We start from the raw sequence: 24,968 nt of genomic DNA, 5'->3' as shown, positions 1-24,968 counted from the left end.
AGGAAGGGTGTAAGAGACTATTTTTTTTCCCCTATCTGTGAATAAATTCGACAGCCAACGGACTTTAATTAAATAAATACTCTTACCATAGATATGACACAACTTAAAAAATACAATCCACACCTCACTACGTTATTTGAACTCCATGATTTAAAAGAGCCTTTAAACAATTAAAGGGCTACAATTATGGACCCTGTAGGGCATAAGTAGGAGAGATGGGGCAAGTACCATCAATTAGACCATCTAAATATGAAAGACCATATCATAAATTTTCAAAAGAGTCTCAGATTTCTCAAAGTTTTATATTTTTGACAAGAGCAAATTAAGTTATTTCAAATAGCAAGTGATAGACGTATTAATATCATGATCTCGAAAGATTCTAATGATATAAATATTTGTTACCCTTTCACGCTAAAACTACTGAAAGAATTTTGATGATATTTGGCACAGACATAGATTATAGTCTGGAAAAACTCATAATGTACTTTTTAATCGAGTAAAACAGGGTTGTACTGTACAGCGATACCCACGACGCGAACGCTAGTGTCTCATTATTCATTAAACTTTTAATTAAACTGCAACAAAATCGTTGTATAAACCTGATAAATATAACCAGTTTCCTTAAAAATAAACATGAAAATCATAAATTTAAATCACAATTATAAACATAATTGCAATGCTCAACTATCTAAAAGACAAAATCGATTCCAAGGCAAAATTGTTAACAAATTGAAAAAGACTTACCCGAAAATCCTTTTTTAATATTTAAAAATTGAAAACAAAATGGCCGCCAGTACGATACGACACGATTGTACTGTTTTGCGGTAAGTACTGTCTGTCTTTAGGACCGAGTTACTCCATTGCATTGCGAAGCGGGGATTTCGTTACGACTTGCGCAAGTGCAGCGGTGGGTACAAACACTTATTTGTCTATTTGCAAATACTAAGATGTTTTCGGAGAGGTTTTTTTGTTGTCTTTACGTAATTTGGATATGTGTAATGTAATATTAAAGAGTGTAATAGATTATTTGACTAAAAATCTACTCGGTACAGCTGATTTTTTGTAAAAAAATGGCAACTTTTTTTGCAAATAAAACACAAACTAAAACACATACCAACTTCAAAAACGAGATTTTCTATTTGTAGAACATTTGGTACCATAAAATTTTTGCCAAATTTATGTCAGTAATTTACTTATCAGGTATACTAAAACATCTTAATCTATACTGAAGAGTTTGTTTGTTTGTTTGAATGCGCTAATCTCAGGAACTACTGGTTCAAATTGAAAAAATATTTTTGTGTTGAATAGACCATTCATCGAGGAAGGTTTTAGGCTATATACCATCACGCTGCGACTAATAGGAGCGAAGATACTATGGAAAATGTGGAACAGGGCAGGTATAAATCATAACTTATACATTATCTTCTAACCACGCAGACGAAGTCGCGGGTAACAGCTAGTAAGAATATTACGTACTTCTAATGTATAAAATTCTCGTGTCACGGTGTACGAAATGGAACTCCTCCGAAACGGCTCGACCAATTCTCAAAAAATTTTGCGTGCAGGAGAACCAGACATCTATTTTCCCTATTATTTTTATTCTCTAACTAATTTTGTATGGTAAAAAACGTTTGCTGGGTCAGCTAGTAATAACAATATTGATCTGATTAAATTGGTATTTAGCGCTTCCTCTTAATTTTTGCGCGCCCGACAGGGTCCATATTGGTCTTAAACTTGATAACTGTATGGCAGTGAAAAAAAGTAACCTTGGAGTTTCTTGCTCGCTCTTCTCCATGAGATCAGATGGGGGACAGACCGACAGACTGACAGTTTAGATTTTAATTTTGTATAACTCAATTGTTTGACGTTCCAAAGTGTCATATACTGGGCCCCAATTCTGCTATTTAAAATGGCCGATGAATGAATGAAATTTGGCTTAAAATGATAGATAATTTGCGTTTAATCTTAGGCATTTTTCTACACAATAATTGGAAATTCAGTTCAGGACGGTACACTCAAGGTCAATAAAATTAACTGCCAATTATTGTATTGGCAATATGTTTAAGAGAATATTAATAATTTTAAATTTAATTCATTTGCCATTCATTCATCGGCCATTGTAAAATAGCAGAATCGGGACCCTGGTCTAATTGAAAAGAAGAATTTGACTTTGATTTTACCATCTTTGTAACATCCTTTTAGCTGAAGATGTTTCTAGAAACTTCTAGAAATTTGGTACGGCTAGAAAAAGGTTCTGTTCCACTGCTTCTTTTAACTTCCTTGCTTCTGTGCTTTAATGTTTGTATTTTTTACATGTTCATTAAGTAATTCCTTATCCAATTGACGTAATTTGAGGGCTTTTTGTTCATGTATGGTTATCTATTTTTAGCGTTCCGTATCTAAAATAACGAGTAAAAACTAATATTAGTACTAAGACTGTGCTGTCTAACCGTCTGCCACCAGACTGTGTCTCATGAACTGTGATAGCTAAACAATTGGATTGTTGACAGAATCAGATGATGTTTTTGTTTTGTTATAAAAAACAATTACTAAAATTAATATTCGAGTTTAAGCAATGAAGGACGATTTAAAAATCTCAAATTCGACTGATCACCAATTTTCGTGCAAATTGAGATCATCTTTAGCCTATATGTAGGTACGGACTGTACGGAGCTGTCAGTGTTGCAAGTCTGACTCGCACTTGCCCGGTTTCTCTTAAATACGTAAGTTGTTTTTGTTTTGATGGTTCTTTGTTTTTCCTCGTAAGAAAAACATTTTGGCAATAAATAAACTGCAAAAAAAATTTACTGAAATTATCGATAATGTGCATGCATAACAACTTAGATAAACTTGTAAATAATACTTTTGAACGTTAATTAAATTCCACAATATTCGTTCAACGCCATCTAGTCTCAGATTAAGCTTAGCTTGTATTACCGAGTAGGAGTACTATCTAGACAGCTGATAAACAGCATCATCCTAGCATTTTCCCAACTATGTTGGGGTCGGCTTCCAGTTTAACCGGATTCAGCTAAGTACTAGTGTTTTACAAGGAGCGACTGCCTATCTGACCTCCTCAACCCAGTTACCTGGGAAACACGATACCCCATATAGGTAGGGTGAAAGCGAAAAACGATTTCTAAAAAACATTGGTTCGAGAACCTGAACCGCCTGCAAAACTTGTAATAGCAATTACACAGATGAAAGACGATTGCTCTAAACTTTTGTGCAGGCATTGTCTTGCTTTATTGCTTCTTAAAATAAAACTGTAAATATGAAATCTAGACCTATGAGTAATCGAATTTTTATAATAATGATGAATTGGTTACTCCAAAATATTAGCACAACGCTTTCTAATCTTAAACTGAGGGAATTTTATGACGTGAGTACCTACTAAACAATATCAGATAAACATACTTGTTTATTATCTATACTAATATATAAAGCTGAAGAGTTTGTTTGTTTGTTTGTTTGTTTGTTTGAACGCGCTAATCTCGGGAACCACTGGTTCGATTTGAAAAATTCTTTTTGTGTTGAATAGACCATTTATCGAGGAAGGCTATAGGCTATATAACATCACGCTGCGACTAATAGGAGCGAAGATACAATGGAAAATGGGGAAAATTCTAACCACGTGGACGAAGTCGCGGGCAACAGCTAGTGTATTATAAAATTACACCCATACAATCATGCCATCTCACACACATTTGTCTAAGGTGGGAATCAAACCCACCACTTCTTGTAAAGCAAAGGCCTTACCAAACTAGTATCTAATCTGGCCGTATTATTTCGGCATCTGAGGGATGAAAAAATATAAAATACTATGTCATTAAAACGAAAATTATAAATAATAGTTTATTGCTAAATTAAACAGTTATAGCGGGACTTAGCACAATAAATTAATGACTACATTTATAGTAAATACAAATGTATTATTTACATTTATCTAAAAACACAAGTTACACATCTCGTCGCTAACGCTGACGAATCTCTCAAATGTATTGAACTGACAAGTCAAAGTCACGTCGCTTGTCGAAGAGGAATGTCATTCTCATACATATGAAGTTATGTATTCTAAGGCGATGTAATTCAAACGCAATCTTATCTATACTTAATAACCAGCCAAGCAATATGATAAGGTTTTTTTTATATAATTTATTTATAATACCTTTATTTGTGGCCCAAAATTGGGAAAGGCTAGGTATACACTGTTTCATTTATTGCAAAACAAACATTGTTTCATAAAGGACTTTTTGGGTTCCGTTACTAAACGTAAAAACGAAACCCTATTACTAAGACTCAGCTGTCTATCTATCCGTTTGTTACCAAGCTTTATCTCACGAACAATTATAGGTAGGCAGTTACCTTTTGTGGTTGAATTTATTTTTATCTGCTAGTGTACTTAACAATAAATTCAAGTCCATTTTATCTATAACTTTACACTACAAACTTACAAATATAATTTACCTATTATTAATAAAATTTAAGTAATTTAAAATGGACTGAGCGTCGGCCTCCAAAAAGAGAGAGACCGAACGATGATTTGGCCAATACCTGTCTCTTTTCTTTGTTTATGCTTCCTGGCATTCAGTGAAATGGATCAATCAGAACTCTAGAAAGAGAGAACTACTGGCCGCACATTCACTGTCTCTCTCGCACTTCGCCATTAGTATTTACTTCATAAAGTAAGTATAATAATATTCCACAACTTTCACACAACGCCATCTAGTCTCAAACTAAGCAAAGCTTGTATTATGTGTACTAGACAACTGATAAACATACTTATATATTTCTATATACATACAAAATATAGATAAATTACACCCAGACACAGATCAAATGATCATGCTCATCTCACAAACATTTGTCCTGGGTGGGGGACGAACCCACAACCTTTGCTACAGCAGTCAGGGTCACTAACCACTAAACCAGCAGGCCAGTCATATATTGATATGGGATGCTTAGTCCATTCTAAATGTCTATAATATTACATATTGTGACATTTATTGTCATAACCTAACGACCATACAACCCATAGACACCTAATACTCAGTGTATGCTTAAAAAATATGGTATTTGACAAAAAAAAAAACCTGTTTTGTCCGTCAGACAGATTTCCTAAAAATATTGAATACGTATTTTTTGTTTTATCTCGTAAAGAAAACATGATGAGGATAAAGTGAAATAAAATGTCGTGTGACGTCACTTACCAGTACGCTTTCTACTAGCAAGTGACGTCACTAGCCCCCACTACCATACATTTCATCATCTTCAGTGCTTTTAATCTTCCTTACTTTATAATCTATACTTATATATAAAGCTGAAGAGTTTGTTTGTTTGAACGCGCTAATCTTATGAACAACTGGTTCAAATTGAAAAATTCTAAAAATTGATTGTGTTGATTAGATCATTAATTGAGGAAGGTTTTAGGCTATATACCATCACGCTGTGACTAACAGGAGCGAAGATACAATGTAAAATGTGAAAAAAAAACAGGGATAATTATTAATCTTTGAGGGCTTCCGTTCATAAATTCCTTACTCGCGGTAGGTTAAGTCGCGGGCAACAGCTAGTGATGTGATGAAATGAAAAATATGTATTCAATATTTTTTGGAAAATTTTCTGACGGGCTATACAGATTTATATCATAATTATTAGTTTTAGTCAAATACCTAATTCTGTCAACTATCTGAGGTGTACGAAGCGGGGTACAGCATTCTGATTGGAGCTCTCAAGGTCAACGTTAACGCGGAAGTGTTTCCTCACGGTACTGGACGAGACTAATTAGAAATAGTTGAGTGACGAGTGACGAGCGACCTGTGTGAGAGTTGTGAGTGTGGTGTGGTGACAGACATCGGGCGAGTGGTGGGTGGTGTCTAGGGGTTGTGTGGACGTTGTTCTTGGATATGCTCTGCTTTATGACAATATACGAAGCTGCGGGCAAAAGCTAGTATTATGTGTAAAGTATGTATTAAAACACCTGTCTAATCATTTAAGGGCTAGCCATATTGCAGTGTAGAGTAAATTGATTAAATATTTGTGATTATTTATTGGAATAAATTAATAGATTAAAAAAAAAACCCACGTTTTCAAATGTCACTCCATCCAAATTCTATCCAAATCGGTTATGCTGTTTTTATAGTTGTAAATTGCATTGTCATCAGGTTCGAAGCTACCCTGAAAATTTCAGCCTGCTAGCTTATCGGGAAGTGCCTCGAAATTGAATTGCAAAAGTCCAACCGGAACGACAAACAAACAAACAAGAAAAGTGAGTATCTAAAAACGTGGGAAAAAGGAAGGATTTTATCCGTACGATTTAATTAATTTTAAGATATATCGTACATAAGTACTTACTGACTTATTCATTTTCAGTACAGGCAGTACAGGCAGTAGGCAAAAATAAGTTTAGTTAAAAATTAAGGAGAATTTTCCTAAAATTCAGCATCATATTTGTTGCTAACGCTGCGCTAAAAAAAAACATATTTTCATGTTATATTAAAACCTACAGTTGCTTCAATATTTTTTAGCCCCTCTACCAAGTCACTTATATGTCCTTCGCGGATCGGACAGGGGTTTTCACACATACTGTATATTTATAATATTTATAACAATAGCTTTGTTTAATAACTTTCTAAATGTCAATTTACAATCATTCCGTGTTCCACACAAAGGGCTCCAAACGCTTATCTTCTGGTAGTAGAGCATTCAATTCTTCTGCGTCTAAGAGGGTCTGAAACAAAAAGAAAACTTTAACTCTAAGTATATTTTTTATCTATACTAATATATAAAGCTGAAGAGTTTTTTTGTTTGTTCGAACGCGCTAATCTCAGAAACTACTAGTTCAAAATGAAAAATTATTTTTGTGTTCAATAGACCATTCATCGAGGAAGGTTCTAGGCTATTTACTATCACTCAGTTCAGCGATAAGAGACATTTAAAAAGTTGAAATTCGACATCCCTCGTCGCATTCTTAAGTCCTGTGATCACCAAAGTAACAATTTTGGCTGTGATTTTTTTTAACTTCGGGATCTTCATTAACGATTCTATTAATCGCAACTATAAATTAATACAATGATGAAAAATAAAATGTCTCTTATCGCTGAACGGAGTGATATGGATTTTTATACTTTTCCCTGATCTGTTATCACTCGGCCTTTCATCCGGTCTCAGATTATCGTTGAGTGTTGGGACACCTGCGTATACTGGGTTTATACGACGGTGGGGCGAATCTTTCAACTGCCAATACAAGGTACTATTTTCAAGTTCTGTACCAAAAATCAATAAAATTGGAGCAGTAGTTTAGTCGCAAAGGGTGGTTGCGTTTCACTCTGATTTGTTAGCTATTTAGAAAAATGTCATTTTTGTTGCTTTTGATTTTTAACCCGTGTCGAATCAAAAGTAAACACGTATGGGATACGTGGTGTAATTGAACGCCCCACCGTCATAGCAACCCTGTACACAGAGGCGAGTGGCGGACCTGCTGCAGCAGCGAGTAGCAGCGCGTGAGCTGGTGCGACACGTCGTGCGCGCGCGCGAGCCGCTCCGCGTGCCGCGCGTTGGCGCGCTGACGCTCCACCATCGCCGCGTGCAGGCGGGACACCTCCAGGTCCGCCTGGGGGCGGGGATACATAGTGACGCGTGACGGGGTCAGGTCGCATTGGACAACTCCCAGTTCCGCCCACCCTTCACCGATTGCTGTAAGAGAAGAAACAGCGCAACAAACTCCCCAGCAGCACGCTGTCGCTTCTTTTAAATAACACATACACACATAACTGGCTGTCATGGTACGGGCATGTTATGCGGAGGAATGAGAATCATGTGGTGAGAAAGGCGTTAAGCATGGATGTGGATGGATATAGGGGAAGAGGACGACCAAAGAAACGATCGATGGATTTTGTGAAAGACGATATGGCTGCAAAGAGCGTTGCTGCCGATAGAAAGGTATGGAAGAAGATGACATGTTGCGCCGACATATAAATTGATTATTAAGGATTTGTAAATTGCATTGTCATCCATTTTGAAGCTACCCTGAAAATATCAGTGCCTCAAAATTGAATTGCTAAAATCCAACCGGAACGAGAAACAAGAAAGTCAATGTATAAAACCGTGGAAAATGATCCTACGGGAACGTAAAATCAGGATACAAACTATCCTATGTATTAATCCTATCTGAGTGACTAAAGGACTTGGCCGGATTCTGCCCCAGAGTGTACAAGAACCAAAATAAAACCAATAATTATAAAAAAACGAATAAGGAATTTTGAAAATAGTTCAATTTACTGTAGCAGCGGGAGAAAAAAACATACAATAAAAAGATTTTCTTCGTTTGTACTCCACTCAAAAGTACCCTTAATGTTGCCATATAGTATTCACAAAGAACAAAGTAGGGAAAGTCCGTCACTATAGACATCGAGCTTAAAATGTAAAATGTTCATAATTAATTATAACTTACATAACACATATTTTTTATTTAAGCTTATTTCTGATTTATTTAAATAAATGAAACCATAAATATTATTAAGTAAATAAAACTAAGTTCGCGTACAAAGGAAGATAGTCACTTTTGTGCTGACAACACCGGAGTGATGAATATCGAGCGTCTAATGTCAATGTCAAATCACATTCTCTCATATAAAAACAATAAACTGACATTGCGCCGGTTTGTTTTTTCGTTTATAATAATATTTATATTTTAGTGTCGTAGCCCCACGCGAGTGCTCCACTAACTAGTCGTACAGTATAATTAAGGAAAATGGACCTTTTACAACCGTGTGTTAACTGTGGTATCACAATCAGAGAACGTATCAGGAGACATGTTTTATCATCATTACCTCCCGATATGACTGTTCTTTTATCGGAGTGGTTAACATTCGAGGTATGTTGTAGCATCATTAAATCCTTTTTATACCTACAGCATTCATATCATTTAAATACCTACCTATAATCTCAAGTCTAAAAGGTACTTATTTTACTTTCACAGTTATCATCTCATAGCCATGTCTGTGGTGCGTGTTACGACAATTTATCAAGATGTCTTGCAACGAATTCAAGGGAAAGACAACTCGGTCATATCAATATTTGTTATGGCTGTGGTAAATCAGTTACACGTGCCAGAAGACACGAAATTGTGGAGGGAAGCCCTCTCGCCTCACTTGTATCACTGTGGCATCATCATGTAAGTAATACGTTTTTGAATATCTACATGTGAAAATCACATTGAATAATTTAAACTTATTTGAAGTTCTAATTCAAAATGTAACAGGCAAGTCAATATAGTTACCAGAAAGTAACATTTAATCCTAATTTAATGTTAATTATTAATAATGAGGAATATTTTCAATTAGGAATCAGTTAGTACAAGTCTTTAATTGCCTTATGTAGATAACTAATGATTTACTCTGATGCCACATGGGTTTTACAAATCTTTGGAACTCTTTGTGTTTCTATGCTATAATATGGATGTATTATATACCTTCTCCTTCCGCATTAATCACTCTATCTATTGGTAAAAACTGTATGAATATCTGTCTTATTGACACAGAGTGGTATTTTATTTTGTGTTATGTGTCTTGCTTTGATGTTGGCAATAAAATAATAATATTGTTATGTACATACATTTGAGTTTACAAATATAGAAAGTCAAGCTATTGTTTGTCAAGTGGTATTAGATTAATCTTTTTTTTCAGGTTAGAGCAGCCAACTTTTTATGTCATGGTTGTTACATGAGAGCTAACAGAGAAGTGAGCCGAAGAAATATTACTGATTCCAACCGTTTTGATGCCTTAGAAGATCATCAAACTGATCAAAATATCCAAATACCAATTCCTCCACCACTTCCTCCACCACTTCCTCCACAACTTCCTCCACCACTTGCCCCACATCTTCATCTTGGCCAAGGTCAAGATGTTTCATCAATTGCCCTGCCTAATTATAGACGTTGTGCTAATACATCTAGGCGATGCATATTTGATGGATGTCAGCAAAGTGCAGGTCATTTAGTGCCCACCTTAATTAAATCAGCCTTGCTGTTTCATAATAAGCTTTATGTGCCTCGATGTGCAAGGATATGTGAAAATCATTTGCATTCTAATGAATGGGAGCTATTATTAGAGAACTCAAGTTTAACAAATACTTTCACAGCACTTGAAATTGAAAACTTGTTGGACAGTAAAAATGTAGAAAATGTTATTGATTTTGAAAATATTGATTTAATGCCTAATCATGTATGCCATCATTGGACAGGGCGCACCACCCAAGAGTTCATTGAATTGCATAATAGTATACCAATACAGTCTGTTGTTCCCAAAAATTCAAAATCTGCATTAGCAATGCTTTTAATTAAGTATCGAACTGGTGATAGTGATGCTAGGATATCTAGTTTTTTTAGAATTGCTAAATCTACTTTGCAATACAAAATGAATCTTGTGAGGAATTGTCTGACTGATCATTTTGTTCCGCTTCATCTTGGTGTGTCTCACATCTCTCACCAAGAAATAGTTGCACGAAACACTACCATTCCTGAAAAATTATTTGGAAATCCTCACTCTGATGCTTCTGATGGGCCATAGTTCAGTGTGATGGTACATACCTTGTACCTTGACGTACAAAAAAGTTCCAACTATAAATACCAAAAAAAGACATACAGTCTTCATAAGTATCATAACCTTACAAAACCATTCTTAGTAGTCTGTTGTGATGGTCATATTATAGATGTTTTTGGACCATTTGCTGCAACCCAAACAGACGCGGACATAATGAATTATGTTTCTAGCAGTGGTGGGTTATTTCAATACTTTAGGCAAAATGATGTATTTATTTTAGACCGTGGCTTCAGAGATTCGGTTTCCAACCTAGAAGCTCTTGGTTACAAGGTACATAAACCTGAAACTAAAGATGAAGGGGAAACTCAATTATCAACCTTACAGGCGAACAAAAGTAGATGTGTCACGCTGTGCCGATGGGTTGTAGAAGTTGTCAATGGCAGGTTTAAACGGGACTATAAACTTTTTAGAAATGTTTTTATTAACTTGGCTTCTGCACACATGATGGAGGATTTTAGGATTGCTGCTGCACTCATTAATAAATTCCACAAAGTAATAGAAAATCCTGAAAATGCTGATCAAATTGTTCAAATAGCAACCTCAAGGTTGAACTTACCTAATTATTTAGGTCAGTTTATACAAGAGTATAATTTAAACAGACGTAGAGTTATTTGCAAGAATTGATGCAAACCTGCCAGAACTTAATAGATTTCCACGTTTAGATATGAATGAGTTAAAACTAATTTCTTTAGGACCGTATCAGGTGAAGCAGGCTCGCTCATATTATGGCGAGCACATTAGAGAGCGAGGTATTTATGAGGTGGAAATATGTCCAGAGCTAGAGTTTTCGGAAGAACTTGCATTACACATTGGAGGAAATCGTCCTCTTCTATTAAGAGGACGTATTAAATCGAGGCATACGTCCAGGCGTGAATATTACACGTATATTTTATATGACGAGCTTCCCTCATTTCAAGACCAACCTAGAAATGGTATCTTAGGTTATTGGTGTAATTGTGTATCTGGCAACCGGACTGTTGGATGCTGTGCTCACATTATGACAATTCTTTGGTACTTGGGATGGGCGAGATACCAAGAAGCTGTCTTTTCGCCAGCCGCGTTTTTAGATAATGTTTTATTAACATTAAATGATTCAACAATTTAATTTCTTTTATTTGCCGTCTAATCCAACTGTTATCAGTAGAATATGGTTCCAACTTCCAATCAATTAGATTTTCTCAAATTGAAAAATAATTCTCTCCCAGTGTTCAAATCATTTTACTATGAATATTAAATGTCTAGATTATATATTTATATACCATAAACATAAAAGTGCTTTAAACATAGTTTAACTTTAAACCTAACCTAACTTAACTTTTAAGCTTAATAACTCTTGTCAGCGACTGCTGAGCAATATAAATCTTTTTTATTCTTGTTCCTGACGATGTTTCCTATTAATCGACGTAGATTTTATTCGTGTACATGCTGGGGCACAGGTTCATACAATTTCCGGCCATGTCCTTTCTTCTAAAAGGGTTCAATGGTTTTTGAATGGAAGAGTACCAAACAATCATACATACAAAGAAGAATTGCCGTTTACAATATTAGCAGGATTAGTTCGGATAGCGAATCCGCATAGAAAACTGACTTTGGACAGAACTTTTCAGAATTTCGTCATGATTCTCTAAATTGCCTTATCAAAATCAAAAGTTATTTATTCAAATAGGCTACAAAATGTTCAGCAAAAGGAAAAAACGTTTTTAATATTTTTTTATTGTATGGCTAAACAGTTTCTTTTTATACCCAGACATCATCATATTGAATTTCATAAGCTTTTAAAGTATTAAAAACAAACTCACCTCTTTAATTTTCATAGCTATGCTTATTTCATCGGCCGCTAAAGGGTGAGCGCAAGCGGCTAGGTGCGCCTGAAGCCGGGTCGTCAGCCGAACCCAAGGCCTGTAGTCCAAACCTGAAATAGTAAGATTTGAACTATAGGGGTATTAGGTATGATAACTGTGTTGGTATGATCAAAAAGTTGCAAGTTCGAATCCGTGCTTTATAATTGTATTTTCGAATTCATTTTTGTATTATAAAGTAATTATCACTTGCTGAAAACGGTGAAGGAAAACATCGTGAGGCGCGACACAGCTGAGAATGTTTCAAGTGTGTGTTGCGTCACGTCAGAGGACTACGGGCGGGATACACTCTGACACCGGGTTGTACATCAACCATACGATAAGAAGGCTAATAGTTAATGATATGGAACCCGCCTAGAGTCCTAAACGCACTTGGTCTGATTCCGTACCGGAGACGAAAACCGGAACCCTATTGCTAAGTCCTCTGTCCGTCCGTCTATCATCAGATTGTATCCTGTGAGCCGTAATCGGTAGAAAGTTACAATTTTCAAAAAGTTAAGCAACCGTTGGTATGTTTTAAAAGCAAGATAACTACTTTTTTTGTCTATTTGCTATTTTTATGCCTATTTCTAAGGAAGTCTTAAGTCTGAATAACTTAGCCAGCCTAACCTCTTCTCTTAATGTACAAGAAGGTTTTTATTCTTACCTTCTAGAACCTCAGGGTCACGAGCTCCCGGCAGCCCAAGAGTCCCTCTCATGATTGGAAGAAATGTTGGAATTTCCTTTAAAAGATAAATATGTCATCATCATCCTAGCCTATTCCCAACTATGTTGGGGTCGGCTTCCAGTCTAACCGGATGCAGCTAAGTACCAGTGTTTTACAAGGAGCGACTGCCTATCTGACCTCCTCAACCCAGTTACCTGGGCAACACAATACCCCTTAGTTAGACTGGTTGTCAGACTTTCAAGCTTCTGACGACTGTCAAAGATGTATGAATAACAGCCGGGAACCGGAACCTGAAATCGCCAACCCGCAGTCAGCTAGCGTGGTGATCAATGCTCAACTCTCCCCTTTAAGGAAAGAGGCCTGTGCCCAGCAGTGTGACATATATAGGCTGGTAATATTATATTATAGGTGTAAATACTTGGTTTCCTGATAACTTTGCATCTCATTTTAAGTGGAATGTATATATAATAATAATAATACTATTCCACAAGTTTCACACAACGCCATCTAGTCTCAAACTAAGCAGAGCTTGTATGAGTACAAGACAACTGATAAACATACTTATATATTTCTAAACACATACATAATATAGATATAAAATACATCCAGATACAGAACACATGATCGTACTCATCACACAAACATTTCTCCTGGGTGGGAAGCGAACCACGACCTGCGGTATAGCAGTCAGGGTCACTAGCCACTAGACCAACAGGCCAGTCTTATATACTCACGAAAAACACATTATACCTGCAATCTTTGTATATCTTCATCAAGTTGTTCATCAGTCGGCTGTTTGACTACTACTATATCCCTGGTTCGCTTGCTTTTCCTCGCTTGTAGACTCAACTGGCGTCGTTGGAGCAAAGACTTCTTGCTGTCAGTACCACGTTGATTCTTCGCCGAAGCTTTTGGCGAATCTGTTTCGAATTATGTGATCAATAGTCTTCCACACGAATAGGGATTACGAATGGTTATAACAAGAAAATAAATTAATAGTTTAAAGACACAAAAAATACGCTTTTATACAGGGTGTCCTAAAACTCAACGATAATCTGAGACCGGATGAAAGGCCAAGTGATAACAGATCAGGGAAAAATATAAAAAAAAACCATATCACTCAGTTCAGCGATAAGAGACATTTAAAAAGTTGAAATTCGACATCCCTCGTCGCATTTTTAAGTCCTGTGATCACCAATGTGACAATTTCGCTGTGAGTATTTTAATTCCGGGAACTTCATTAACGATTCTATTATTCGAAACTATAAATTAATGCAATGAAAAAAAATTTTTTTTTTTTTTTTCAAAAAATAGAAACAGATTTTTCCCCTGATCTGTTATCACTTGGCCTTTCATCCGGTCTCAGATTATCGTTGAGTTTTGGGACATCCTGTATATGCACGTTCAAGTCAAGAATAAATTACGGGTCGTTAAAGTTTTTTCTATTTCTAGGCTGAAATTTAAACTATGTAGCTTTTAATATTTGATTGTTAAAGCGTGGGGCGCTGGATACATACTTTATTTTTGAAAATCGATTCCTTCACTAAATATTTAACCCTCGCATCGCGGAACCTTCACAAACATTCAAGTCACAAAGACACCCAGACTCAGGACAAGCATTCGTGGATCACACAAATGCGAAGCGAGAGAGTATCGTCGGGTATGTTGGTCCGAATATTTCTGTTACATCGTTCTCATATAATGTAACCCAGATAATTATTGTATGGCAGTGAAAAAGAGTAACCATGGAGTTTCTTGCTCGTTCTTCTCCATGAGAATCTACCTTCCGAACGCACGGTAGCTTCAATAGGAGACTGACCGACAGACTGACACTAGATTTTAATGTTGTATAAATAAATTGTTTGACGTTCAAAAGTGCCATATACTGGTCTAATTGAAATAAAGAATTTGACTTTGAATTTTGTGCGCCAGAAATTGAATTACACGCTTGGGGTGCAGGAGCTTGAATCGAACCGCAACGTCAACTTCAAGGCGTTTGTGGTGCGAGTACCAGACTGCTTCCTGCATCCCGTCCTGGGCCCCAATTCTGCTATTTACAATGGCCGATGAATGAATGAATGAAAATCACACTTTTCGTATTCTCTTAAGCATTTTCGCTACACAATAATTAGAAATTCAGTACACTCAAGGTCAATACAATTAACTTCGAATTATTGTATTTGAAAAATTTAATTTAATTCAATTGCCATCCATGCATCGGCCATTGTAAAATAGCAGAACCGGGGCCCTGAATGAAGACTTCTGGCCTCAGAACTTGAAGTTCCACCAGAACGCACTAGAACGTAGTACAAGAAAGATTACTATCTTCATTTTTAGCTATCTATATTAACAACTATTAAATATCTATGTTAGTCTGTAAGTAACATGTCTGATGTCAGTAGCCTGATAATAAAATGATTTATTACTACGGTATCTAGTCTCACACTGGTCAGTTTAGTTAAGTCGGATCTTTAAGGACTAACCTCCTATTGGCCGGTCCACAGTGTACGATATGTAGGGTAGTTCAGAATCTGAACATACACTGGTGCCAGGCGAGTTATTACCACTGACTGTCGGCTCCCCAACTCTCGATGGTTCTTAAAAAAACATGGGAAAATAAATATAGATTAGTATTTTAGTAATTGTCGCCAGCGGCTTTGTCATCAACAATGATCCCACGGGAACATAAAATCAGGGATAAAAACTATCGTATCCGTTAATCAAGGTTTATAAACTATCTGTATACCGAATTTCGTCTAAATCCGTTCAGTGATTTTTGTGTCAAAGAGTAACAAACAACAATATATACCTACTTAGAAAAATCCCGTTTATAATATTTGTAGGATTAGCACTGTATTTATACGCGATAAGCCTATCTGGGCGACATTTTGATTTTTTTTAAGTTTATCCTGAGTTAAAATACCGAATGCTTGAATACTCAACAGCACAAGTCAGTCCACTCACCTTGAGGTAGATAGATTAAAAATGTAGTACGGTGTGCGTGTACCGAAACTTAAACGTAGATATGTGGGTATTAGAAAATTTCATTTGTTACTAGCTTTTCGCCCGCGGCTTCGCCCGCGTCGAGGTCGGTTGTATCGCTTTTCCAAGAGAACTCTTCAAAAGTCCGGGATAAAAACTATCCTATATTCTTTCTCAAGGTCAACTCTATCTCTGTACCAAATTTCATTAAAATCCGTTCAGTGGTTTAGAAGTGAAAGGGTAACAGACAGACAGACAGACAGACAGAGTTACTTTCATATTTATAATATTAGTAAGGATTTATCAATTAGTTCATACTTCCATACTTAATATTATAAATGCGAAAGTATCTCTGTCTGTCTGTCCTGCTTTCATGCTGAAACTACTCAACTATGGGTCGAGAGTCTGGATGAGGCTAGCACAGGACCGCAGAAACTAGCACTAGATAGGGGAGGCCATGCCCAGCAGTGGGATGACATTAAGTAGATCCAAAGGTTTCCCCTAATACTGTGGAATCAACACTGTGCTCATTGTGGCACAATCAAACTATTAATATTTATTTATAATATTTAGGTATAATAACTATCGTACCCCAATAAATACGTGTGAGTAAACCGTTACATCATTTAATATCAATATTTCCTTAAAATTATATTAATTATGTGTGGAGCTTGTGGAAAAACAACATCTCTGGGTCCCAGTTGTTATTTACACATCTTTGACAGTTGTCACAGGTAGACAGAAGCTAGATAGTCTGACAACCAGTCTAACTAAGGGGTATAGAGTTGCCCAGATAGCTGGGTTGAGGAGTGAGATAGGCAGTCACTCTGTACCGGTAAACATCCAATTGGACTCTAAGCCAACCAAAACATAGCTAGGATGATGATGATGAAATGGAGAATATGTGCGGTATTATAAGCTTACCAGGTATATTAGTAACTGCAATAGTGTGCCCCCTTCGGACGGGAGGCGCTCTTTGCGTTTGTTTCTTTGGTGGTACTGAAGATTGCTCCGATCCCATTATACCCTAAAATTCTGGAAGAAAAGCAGGTTCATTGTTAAAAGCTAATTAGAATTATTGTTGCGACATGTCTCCTCCTCAGGTAGACGACTTAGGAAGGGGTGAAGGGTGGGAGAATATATCTTTTTTATTTATTTATGTACATAGCTTTGATAAATTTCTATATCTATAGATTCCTTTTATATATTTTGGTATATATTAGTATAGATGGTTTATTTACAAGATATAATTTGATAAATTAATTTTATTTAAGATTTTCTTTAACAGGTATATCTTTTAATTGCTGAGGAAGATAGGAAGTGCTTTTAACTGTGTAGTGAGTCATGAATGGCTTGAAAAATAAAATAAAAAAACAGAATAAAATAATAATGTGAAAAATCCTATAAAATCTTATCTTACTTCATCTAAATATATTGTCAGTTACCATTATTTTTTTAAATTAGTAAAGTATAACATTACAATAATTACTCTCGTGTACTCAAATAGGTAGTCACAGAATTAGTAAATAATTTGGCAACAATTGAAGTAATATAATCACAAACAAGTATTTGTTATGAAATTTCAATAAATCAATACGAAATATGCAAGTACTCACAAGTTTATTAGATATTGATATCCTATCCTACGATTAGTCTTACAAATATTTGATTTGGATAAGTATTAGCATTTATTTTGTAGGAATCTCTCTTCGTTTATAAATTTTCACAAAATACTCGAATCACTTGACAGTCAACAATTTCATTTGACATTAGAGAAGATTATAATACAAAGTATCAATGCAGATTAATAGGTAATACAGATAAAATAAAATAACATAAACATAAAACGGAAATAAAGCCATCAAAATCTCAGACCTAGAATATTGACCAAAATATTCGGAGGTATTAATTAAGTGGACAAACAATTACTAATTTTGTGACTTAATTCAATAACTTACGTACATTTTACTTTTGGCGTCGGTATAGTTTATCTAAAATTGGTCTAAAAGGATTCAATTTACATTATGATGTCGGGTTTTATTCACATTTTATTTTGTCATCTGTATTCTTTTGCTGACATGTCGAAAGAATGTCACTATCACAATCCGTAATGACGTTAACCTAATCAATCCTAATGACATTTATCGTTAATAAGTCCTACACGTATACAGACATAGTTTGTGAAATTATCGCAAGAATATCATGAAATAGTAAATTAAATAACACAAAAATGGTAGACGAAAGTACAAGGAAGACATTAAGCAGTATACCTTTGTTACAAACCAAGGCAGGACCTAGAGACAAGGAATTATGGACGACTAGGCTCAAAGAAGAATATCAAGCACTCATTAAGGTAAAAAAAAACAATTCTGAAGTTTAAAAAAAAAATACTGTTATAAGGTATATACCTTACTTTTTATAAATTGCTATTCAAAAACAAATTTGTTATTAAAAGTTTAATTATTGACATTTATAATGTCAGATTCCAACCATATTGTAATTAGCTTTCACATTCCTGGTTAGTGATTCGTTATGTAGTATGTGGAAAAAACTTCTTGTATATATTCCTGTGCTTATTACTTTCTACACAAAAAAAAAATGCTTGTTAATATTTCTAGAAAATAATACATTTTTAACCTTAGATGAGGAATTCAAACATTATTACGTTTTAAACCTATAATGTTTTAAGAATTAAACAATTTATTTTATAAAATAACTTTATTTCTTTAATATGATCAGCATATTTGTATTGAAAGCCAGAATGTATGAGAATTAGTCTTATCAAGGGAATAGGTCTTCTGGGTACTTATTTTGAAGAGCTCAGACTGGGTTTAGGCCTTCTCTCCATCTAAAACACTGGTAGTTAACTCCTGTTAGACTGGAAGACCATGTTAACATAGTTAAAGTAAACTGTACCAAGTGTACTGAACCAAAAGTACACCAATAGTGATCAAAATGGCTGCTGTAATACAGGCTTCAACTACTTGCATCAACTATTTATATTAATCACCTTTTATTTTTAAATTCTAGTATGTACAGAACAATAAAACAGCAGACAATGATTGGTTTCGATTGGAGTCCGATAAAACTGGTACGAAGTGGTTCGGTAAATGCTGGTATGTCCACAACCTGCTCAAGTACGAGTTTGACTTGGAATTTGATGTAAGTAATAGGTTATAATAACATTTTGTATCAGTGATTTAAATCCCACTGCTGGGCAAAGTCTTCTTTACTAATATGACCAAGCTTTCTCCTCAGACATGGAGTCATACTTCTCTATTCAACTGTTATTGAAGACAATTTCCGTCATAATCCCACTGTTGGGCATATATTCCACTTACTTTAATCCAGCTCGCATTGATCGACAGTTGAACAAGAGTTTATACTTAATATTTTAATAATATTAAAAATAATATGTAATGTTTCAATAAATAAAAAGAACCCAATGTCATATTCCTAATTCCTAGCTGTTATCTCAATGCCAAATTTCATATAATTGATACCATTTGTTTTGGTCTGTAGGTATAGTGAAAAATATGTTTTAAATAGTTCGCGTTTTTTAATCTAATATATAAAATTCCCGTGTCACGATGTTAGTTACCATACTCCTCCGAAACGCTTCTTCCGAACGTTCTTTCGAACTCCTTCTTATGAAATTTTGTATACATATCGGGTAGGACTGAGAATAAAACAACATCTATTTTTCATACCCGTAAGTGACAAGGGTTGCCCACACAAAAATTTATTTTTTTATTTTCTGGACGATTTTTTTTGTTTTTACTTTTTTTATAATGAAGCATTAAAAATACATATATACAACTAGAAAAAAAAATATTCGGCAAAACAACGTTTGCTGGGTCAGCTAGTATAAGTATATAAATACTTAAAAAGAGGAACAGGTTTATTCCCACGTTTTAATTTCTTTTTTAATCTTTTAGATACCCGTAACTTATCCAACAACAGCACCAGAGCTTGCTTTGCCCGGTCTGGATGGCAAGACCGCAAAGATGTACCGTGGTGGAAAAATCTGCCTCACAGACCATTTCAAACCTCTTTGGGCTAGAAATGTGCCTAGGTTTGGTATAGCTCATGCCATGGCATTAGGGGTACGTATTCTAATTATTTTCATTATGATCATATTACGTCATTGTATGACGAATAGCCAAGTGGTTGAGGTCGGCACGTCAAAACCACTGTCGTGTCGCGAGTTCGATCCTCGCGTAGGACAAGCATTTTTGTATGATCCACGAATGCGGTATTCTTTGTTGTGTATTCAAGATGTTATTTTGTGATTTATCTAAATTTTGTTTTTTATTTACAGCTTGGTCCTTGGTTGGCCGTGGAAATACCGGACTTAATAGAAAAAGGTGTTATAAGTTATCAAGAAAAAACTGAACAAACAAAATAACTAACGCCACGTTTAAAATGTACATAAATATGTATTATAAATAATAAATATTTTTTTGTAAACCATTATTTTCATTTTGACGCTACGGATCGAAAATGATTCCACGTGCACATACAATCTATAATTAATTCTAGTTATACACTATCTATTCTGTGAACCAAGTTTCGTCTAAATCTGTTCAGTGATTTTTGCGTGAAAGAGGAACAAACATACATACGAACTCTCACGACTGTTATATTGATAATATGGTATTTAACAATTTTTGGTGTTTCTTTTAGCTTTATGTTTAAACGTAGTTGTTAGACAAGAACATGCACCGAGATAGTTTACATTTTAAGCACTGAAACAAATGGAGTTTATTACTAAGAAAACATAAACGATTACCTCAACATCAAGGTTCATGAGATACACCCCACACATAGGGACAGACCGCGGAGCTTTGGTACTAAAGCTCCGCTGTCTGTCCGATTTTTCCTCTTGTGTACCTACGAAAAAGTGTTTGAATCCAAATTCCTACCTAGGATGATTCGCGAGGCTATTGAGATTAAAAAACAACTTTCAATAGAGAAGATGGCTGGAAGATATCACCTACTTGGGGCCCAATAATACATAAACTCAATGCCAAACCCAAGAGCAGCGCTGCAAGACATCAAGACACAGAGAAGTGAGACCTCATACTGCGTAGGTCGGAACGCAAATAATTAGTTCAAATATGAAGGTAGAACGAGCAATGTCTTCTGTCAAGACGAACGCCATTTAAAGTTTAGGCTTGTGACGTAACGATTTCGTAAAATTTATACACAATTGTGACGTCACACGTTAATTTCTTTCAATGTTGATGAACAATTTATGTTTGCGGGACAAAAGTAGAACTACGTATCCATTATTATGCATTAAACTGCAACATGAAGCTGAGTGAAGAAACTGAAAAAAAAATGTGTGCGTGTTCACGCGTGTTCAGGAGAAGTGAAACTATTATTATGAGGTTATTTTTCGAAAAAATATTTACTAACTATTATTATAGTTCTTGCGTTCTAAGATGATATGGGTGACATGACAGCCGTGACTGGTAATAGTTGACAATGGTAGGGACGAAAATGAATCGATTCTTTAAAAATATCTAATAACATCGTAAAGGAAATGAAATCGGATTTATCGATTTAAGATTTGTTTAATTTAATTACCAAGAAAAGATTAATTTGTAAATACATGATAATACCCTCTTTTTTGTGAATTTTTGACATTGTAGGATGCGAAAAAACAATAACAACAAACAACGGGCTTAACAAAAACGAGAAACTTAACATAATTCACAATCAACAAAACTTGAAAACTAAAACCTAACACAAACGGCATACAAGGCAGATGCACTCGTCCTGGGCCCCAATTTTGCTATTTACGATGGCCGATGAATGAATGAAAATTGCCTTCAAATTACATTTATTGTATTTTTTCCTGCAAAATAATTGGAAATTCAGTACGGAACGGTACACCTAAGGTCAATACAATTAACTTCCAATTATTGTATTGGCAAAATGCTTAAGAGAATAGGAATAATTTCAAATTTAATTCAATTGCCATTCATTCATCGGCCATTGTAAAATAGCAGAATCGGGGCCCTGGCGATCATAAGATGGACGCTCCGATTCATCGATTTGATGTCGATGCAACAGTGTTAACCTCTATTGACAAAAGTTCCGTTCCATACTTACATCTGACAGCACATAAAAGAAGAAAATAAAACAAATAATTTTTTAAATAAACTAAAGTGTTTTCTAGAGGTCAAGTGCTACTACACAATAAATGAATTTTTTGATGATAAATTAAACTAAAACAAAAAACACTATCTAAATAATATTATATACCTATAGAGTATATTGAATACATACACATAACACCAAATAAAAATAAAGATACACCCTTGTAAAAATAAATAGATAAAAAAGAAGTAAAATACCAACATAAATACATATAATTATATTTCTTACATATGATATATAAAATTATAATGTGCATTTATTAATGTAATACATAAAAAAATAAAATAAAATTTTAGATAGGCATATGTACCATGTATGTATATAAGGCTATTTGTTACTGCTTCCTCTCTCCTAAGATATTTGCTGTGCCCGACAGGGTCCATAATGGTTCTGTATTATTAGATTTTAAGACCTTAATGTACATTATGGAACGCAATAAATAATTGAGTATTGAGTATTGAATTTCATCTTTATTAAAATGAAAATTCATTAAAATATTAATAATAAATCATATCTGTTCCGTTATTCATTTTTTTTTGAACAGGAGAAAATAATTTATTTTGTTTGCTTCCTCTATTGTTTACTTGTAAGAAATTTGCGTAGCGAGGAATATGAGACCTGTCACGCATATCATCTTAAGGCGCATCAACTATGAAATGCAACTATACAAGAATGGTTGAATAAAGTTAAATTGTAACAGACAAAAACATTTTATTATCATACAAAAATTAATAAAAATACAAATAATTTCATCTTATGACTACAGAGATTGATTGATTTAAAATATTTTAGAAAAATAAATACCACAATCACACTCAAGTATTTGAAAAAGACATATAATAATTATAATCTGTTAAAAAAAGCATTGTCAATCTTCTTTCAAAAAAATAAAGATGGCGCCTCGACTCCGCTCGAGACACGGACTCTGCCCATATTCATACTTTTTATCCCTACTAATATTATAAATGCGAAAGAACTACGTCTGTTTAAGTCTGTTAGTCTATCTGTCTGTCTGTCTGTTACGCTTTCACGTCTAAACCACTGAAGTGATTTTAACACGTTCCCTGGGCCATCTCTTTCAAAGATCTTTCAGCTGGTGCTTTGGAGACCTAAAAGATCTCTAAACTAACCTACCTTTTGGTGCGTTTGAGACCTAATCAGCGTCCAGATACAGTTTACAAAAAAACAATCAACAAAGATACAGTTTTGAAAATAATTTATATCTTCCAAAAAAACAATCAAATATACGAAGTTTTTGTGGATGAAAGATAGCCATAGAAATCTAAATAACAAGGTAATAGAAGTGCCAACGCCGCGTGACCTTGTCGCCACACTGGTGTCTTGGACGACACCAGCGCGCGAACTTACGCTCAGTCGCTCGCGGAACGTCGTCACAGCAAGAACCACTAAAAATGGTGTTTTGCGGCGTTTCTCAGGCTGGAAATTCATCTGCATCGTGTAATAACATAAATAAATAGATAACATTTTATCGGTAAGTAAATTATTGCAGTAATATTGATGTTATTGCAAAATTAAATTTCAAAACATAACCTTCATTATAAACCATATTTATATCGCACAATCCTGCAACAATTGCATTCTTTACTAATCATTGCCTCTGCAGTAAGAGACTTACAGAAATGCACCGTTGTAAAAAGAGAAATGTATAACGAAAAATAATATTTATCAATGCGATCGTATTTGTAGTGATACGGCCGCACAAAACTGTCGGAAATAGTGATGTGGTTAAGTGCGGACAAATTATCCAAAATGAAAATTGTATACGAAAAGTAACAATTTTAATAGTCGTTTGTTTTTGTGAACATATTATTGAATATATTTTTATTTCAGAATCCCGCAGAATGCAAATAAATACAAAAGACAAGTGGATGACTACCACGGGTAAACGAAATTGGTACCCTACAACTTAGGCCGAATATACACTATGAAATTAGTTGCATGCTTGATAACTTGCCGCCCGCCGCCGCCCGGCCCGCGCCCCTCTCTATTTTTACGGCTCGGACCGCGCTCGCAACTGAATGTTTCAAAAAGTACGCCTTTCGCCATAGCATTGAATAAAAATTGAAATTGAAATTTATCCAAATCTCATAAATACCTATTTTTTATTATGAACGTTTACTAGTCATTCGATACATGAACTGGGTTGCTTTTGTAAGACGACTAAAAAGTCACCGTATATACCAAACCTACCTAGGTACCAAGTATTTCCTAATAATATTTTTTTTTGTCAACCGACAATTAGCGAATTTTTTTTTTTGTAAGTAGGTACATTATAATGTAATCCATAGAAGAATACAACAAAAAACATTGTCACTCATAATTTCGCCTTCATTATATTTCGGATCCGTAGTCAATCCCTAGTGTAGTTTACGTAATCACTACAACTAATGCAAAAAAATGCAATGACTGTGTGAGTTAGTGAATCCATACAACGACAAAGTCAACCTTATTGCAATAGACGTACGGCCTAGTGTTGTTTGCTTGTTCTTCTCGATGTTAATGTTTGCGTGATTGCGTAGTTATTTGCTGTGAATGTGTTGAAGCCCCGCCCACCGGCGACATGCGTTTCGATAGATCGCCGCGGTGTATGCCATTTCTATTACCTTGTTATTTAGATTTCTATGAAGATAGCCTATTGCTATATTTATATTTTGCTTGGTTCGCACGCAG

The 24,968-nt window shown here is 35.0% G+C and overlaps 3 protein-coding genes across 4 annotated transcripts; 2 read left to right on the top strand and 1 right to left on the bottom strand.

Moving 5' to 3' along the window:
- Positions 1–6,600: 6,600 nt before the first annotated feature.
- Positions 6,601–18,155, bottom strand: LOC113502416 (BLOC-1-related complex subunit 5-like). 2 transcript variants are annotated; one of them, XM_026883981.1, is made up of 8 exons: positions 18,072–18,155; positions 17,034–17,144; positions 15,611–15,724; positions 13,878–14,047; positions 13,107–13,182; positions 12,401–12,513; positions 7,478–7,612; positions 6,601–6,730 (listed from the first exon to the last, which is right to left on the bottom strand). In XM_026883981.1, exons 2-8 carry the CDS (start codon positions 17,128–17,130, stop codon positions 6,650–6,652), a joined length of 786 nt encoding a protein of 261 aa, XP_026739782.1. In that variant the 5' UTR covers positions 17,131–17,144; positions 18,072–18,155; the 3' UTR covers positions 6,601–6,649. The 2 variants fall into 2 exon arrangements, with proteins under 2 accessions (XP_026739782.1, XP_026739781.1); XM_026883980.1 differs by lacking the exon at positions 18,072–18,155 and adding an exon at positions 17,726–17,861.
- LOC113502415 lies at positions 8,640–11,703 on the top strand. The gene is made up of 3 exons (XM_026883979.1): positions 8,640–8,875; positions 8,981–9,175; positions 9,687–11,703. Exons 1-3 carry the CDS (start codon positions 8,753–8,755, stop codon positions 10,566–10,568), a joined length of 1,200 nt encoding a protein of 399 aa, XP_026739780.1. The 5' UTR covers positions 8,640–8,752; the 3' UTR covers positions 10,569–11,703.
- An 84-nt stretch (positions 18,156–18,239) lies between the features above and the next one.
- LOC113502417 (ubiquitin-fold modifier-conjugating enzyme 1) lies at positions 18,240–20,579 on the top strand. Its single transcript, XM_026883982.1, has 4 exons — positions 18,240–18,462; positions 19,140–19,271; positions 20,048–20,215; positions 20,431–20,579. The coding sequence occupies exons 1-4, from the start codon at positions 18,340–18,342 to the stop codon at positions 20,515–20,517; spliced, it is 510 nt and encodes a 169-aa protein (XP_026739783.1). The 5' UTR covers positions 18,240–18,339; the 3' UTR covers positions 20,518–20,579.
- The last annotated feature ends 4,389 nt before the right edge of the window (positions 20,580–24,968 follow it).

The sequence above is a fragment of the Trichoplusia ni genome, chromosome 17, assembly GCF_003590095.1.
Source record: "Trichoplusia ni isolate ovarian cell line Hi5 chromosome 17, tn1, whole genome shotgun sequence".
Lineage (NCBI taxonomy): Eukaryota > Metazoa > Arthropoda > Insecta > Lepidoptera > Noctuidae > Trichoplusia > Trichoplusia ni.
The sequence above is the reverse complement of the archived record's forward strand: the minus strand, read 5'-3'. Positions and strand labels throughout refer to the sequence as shown.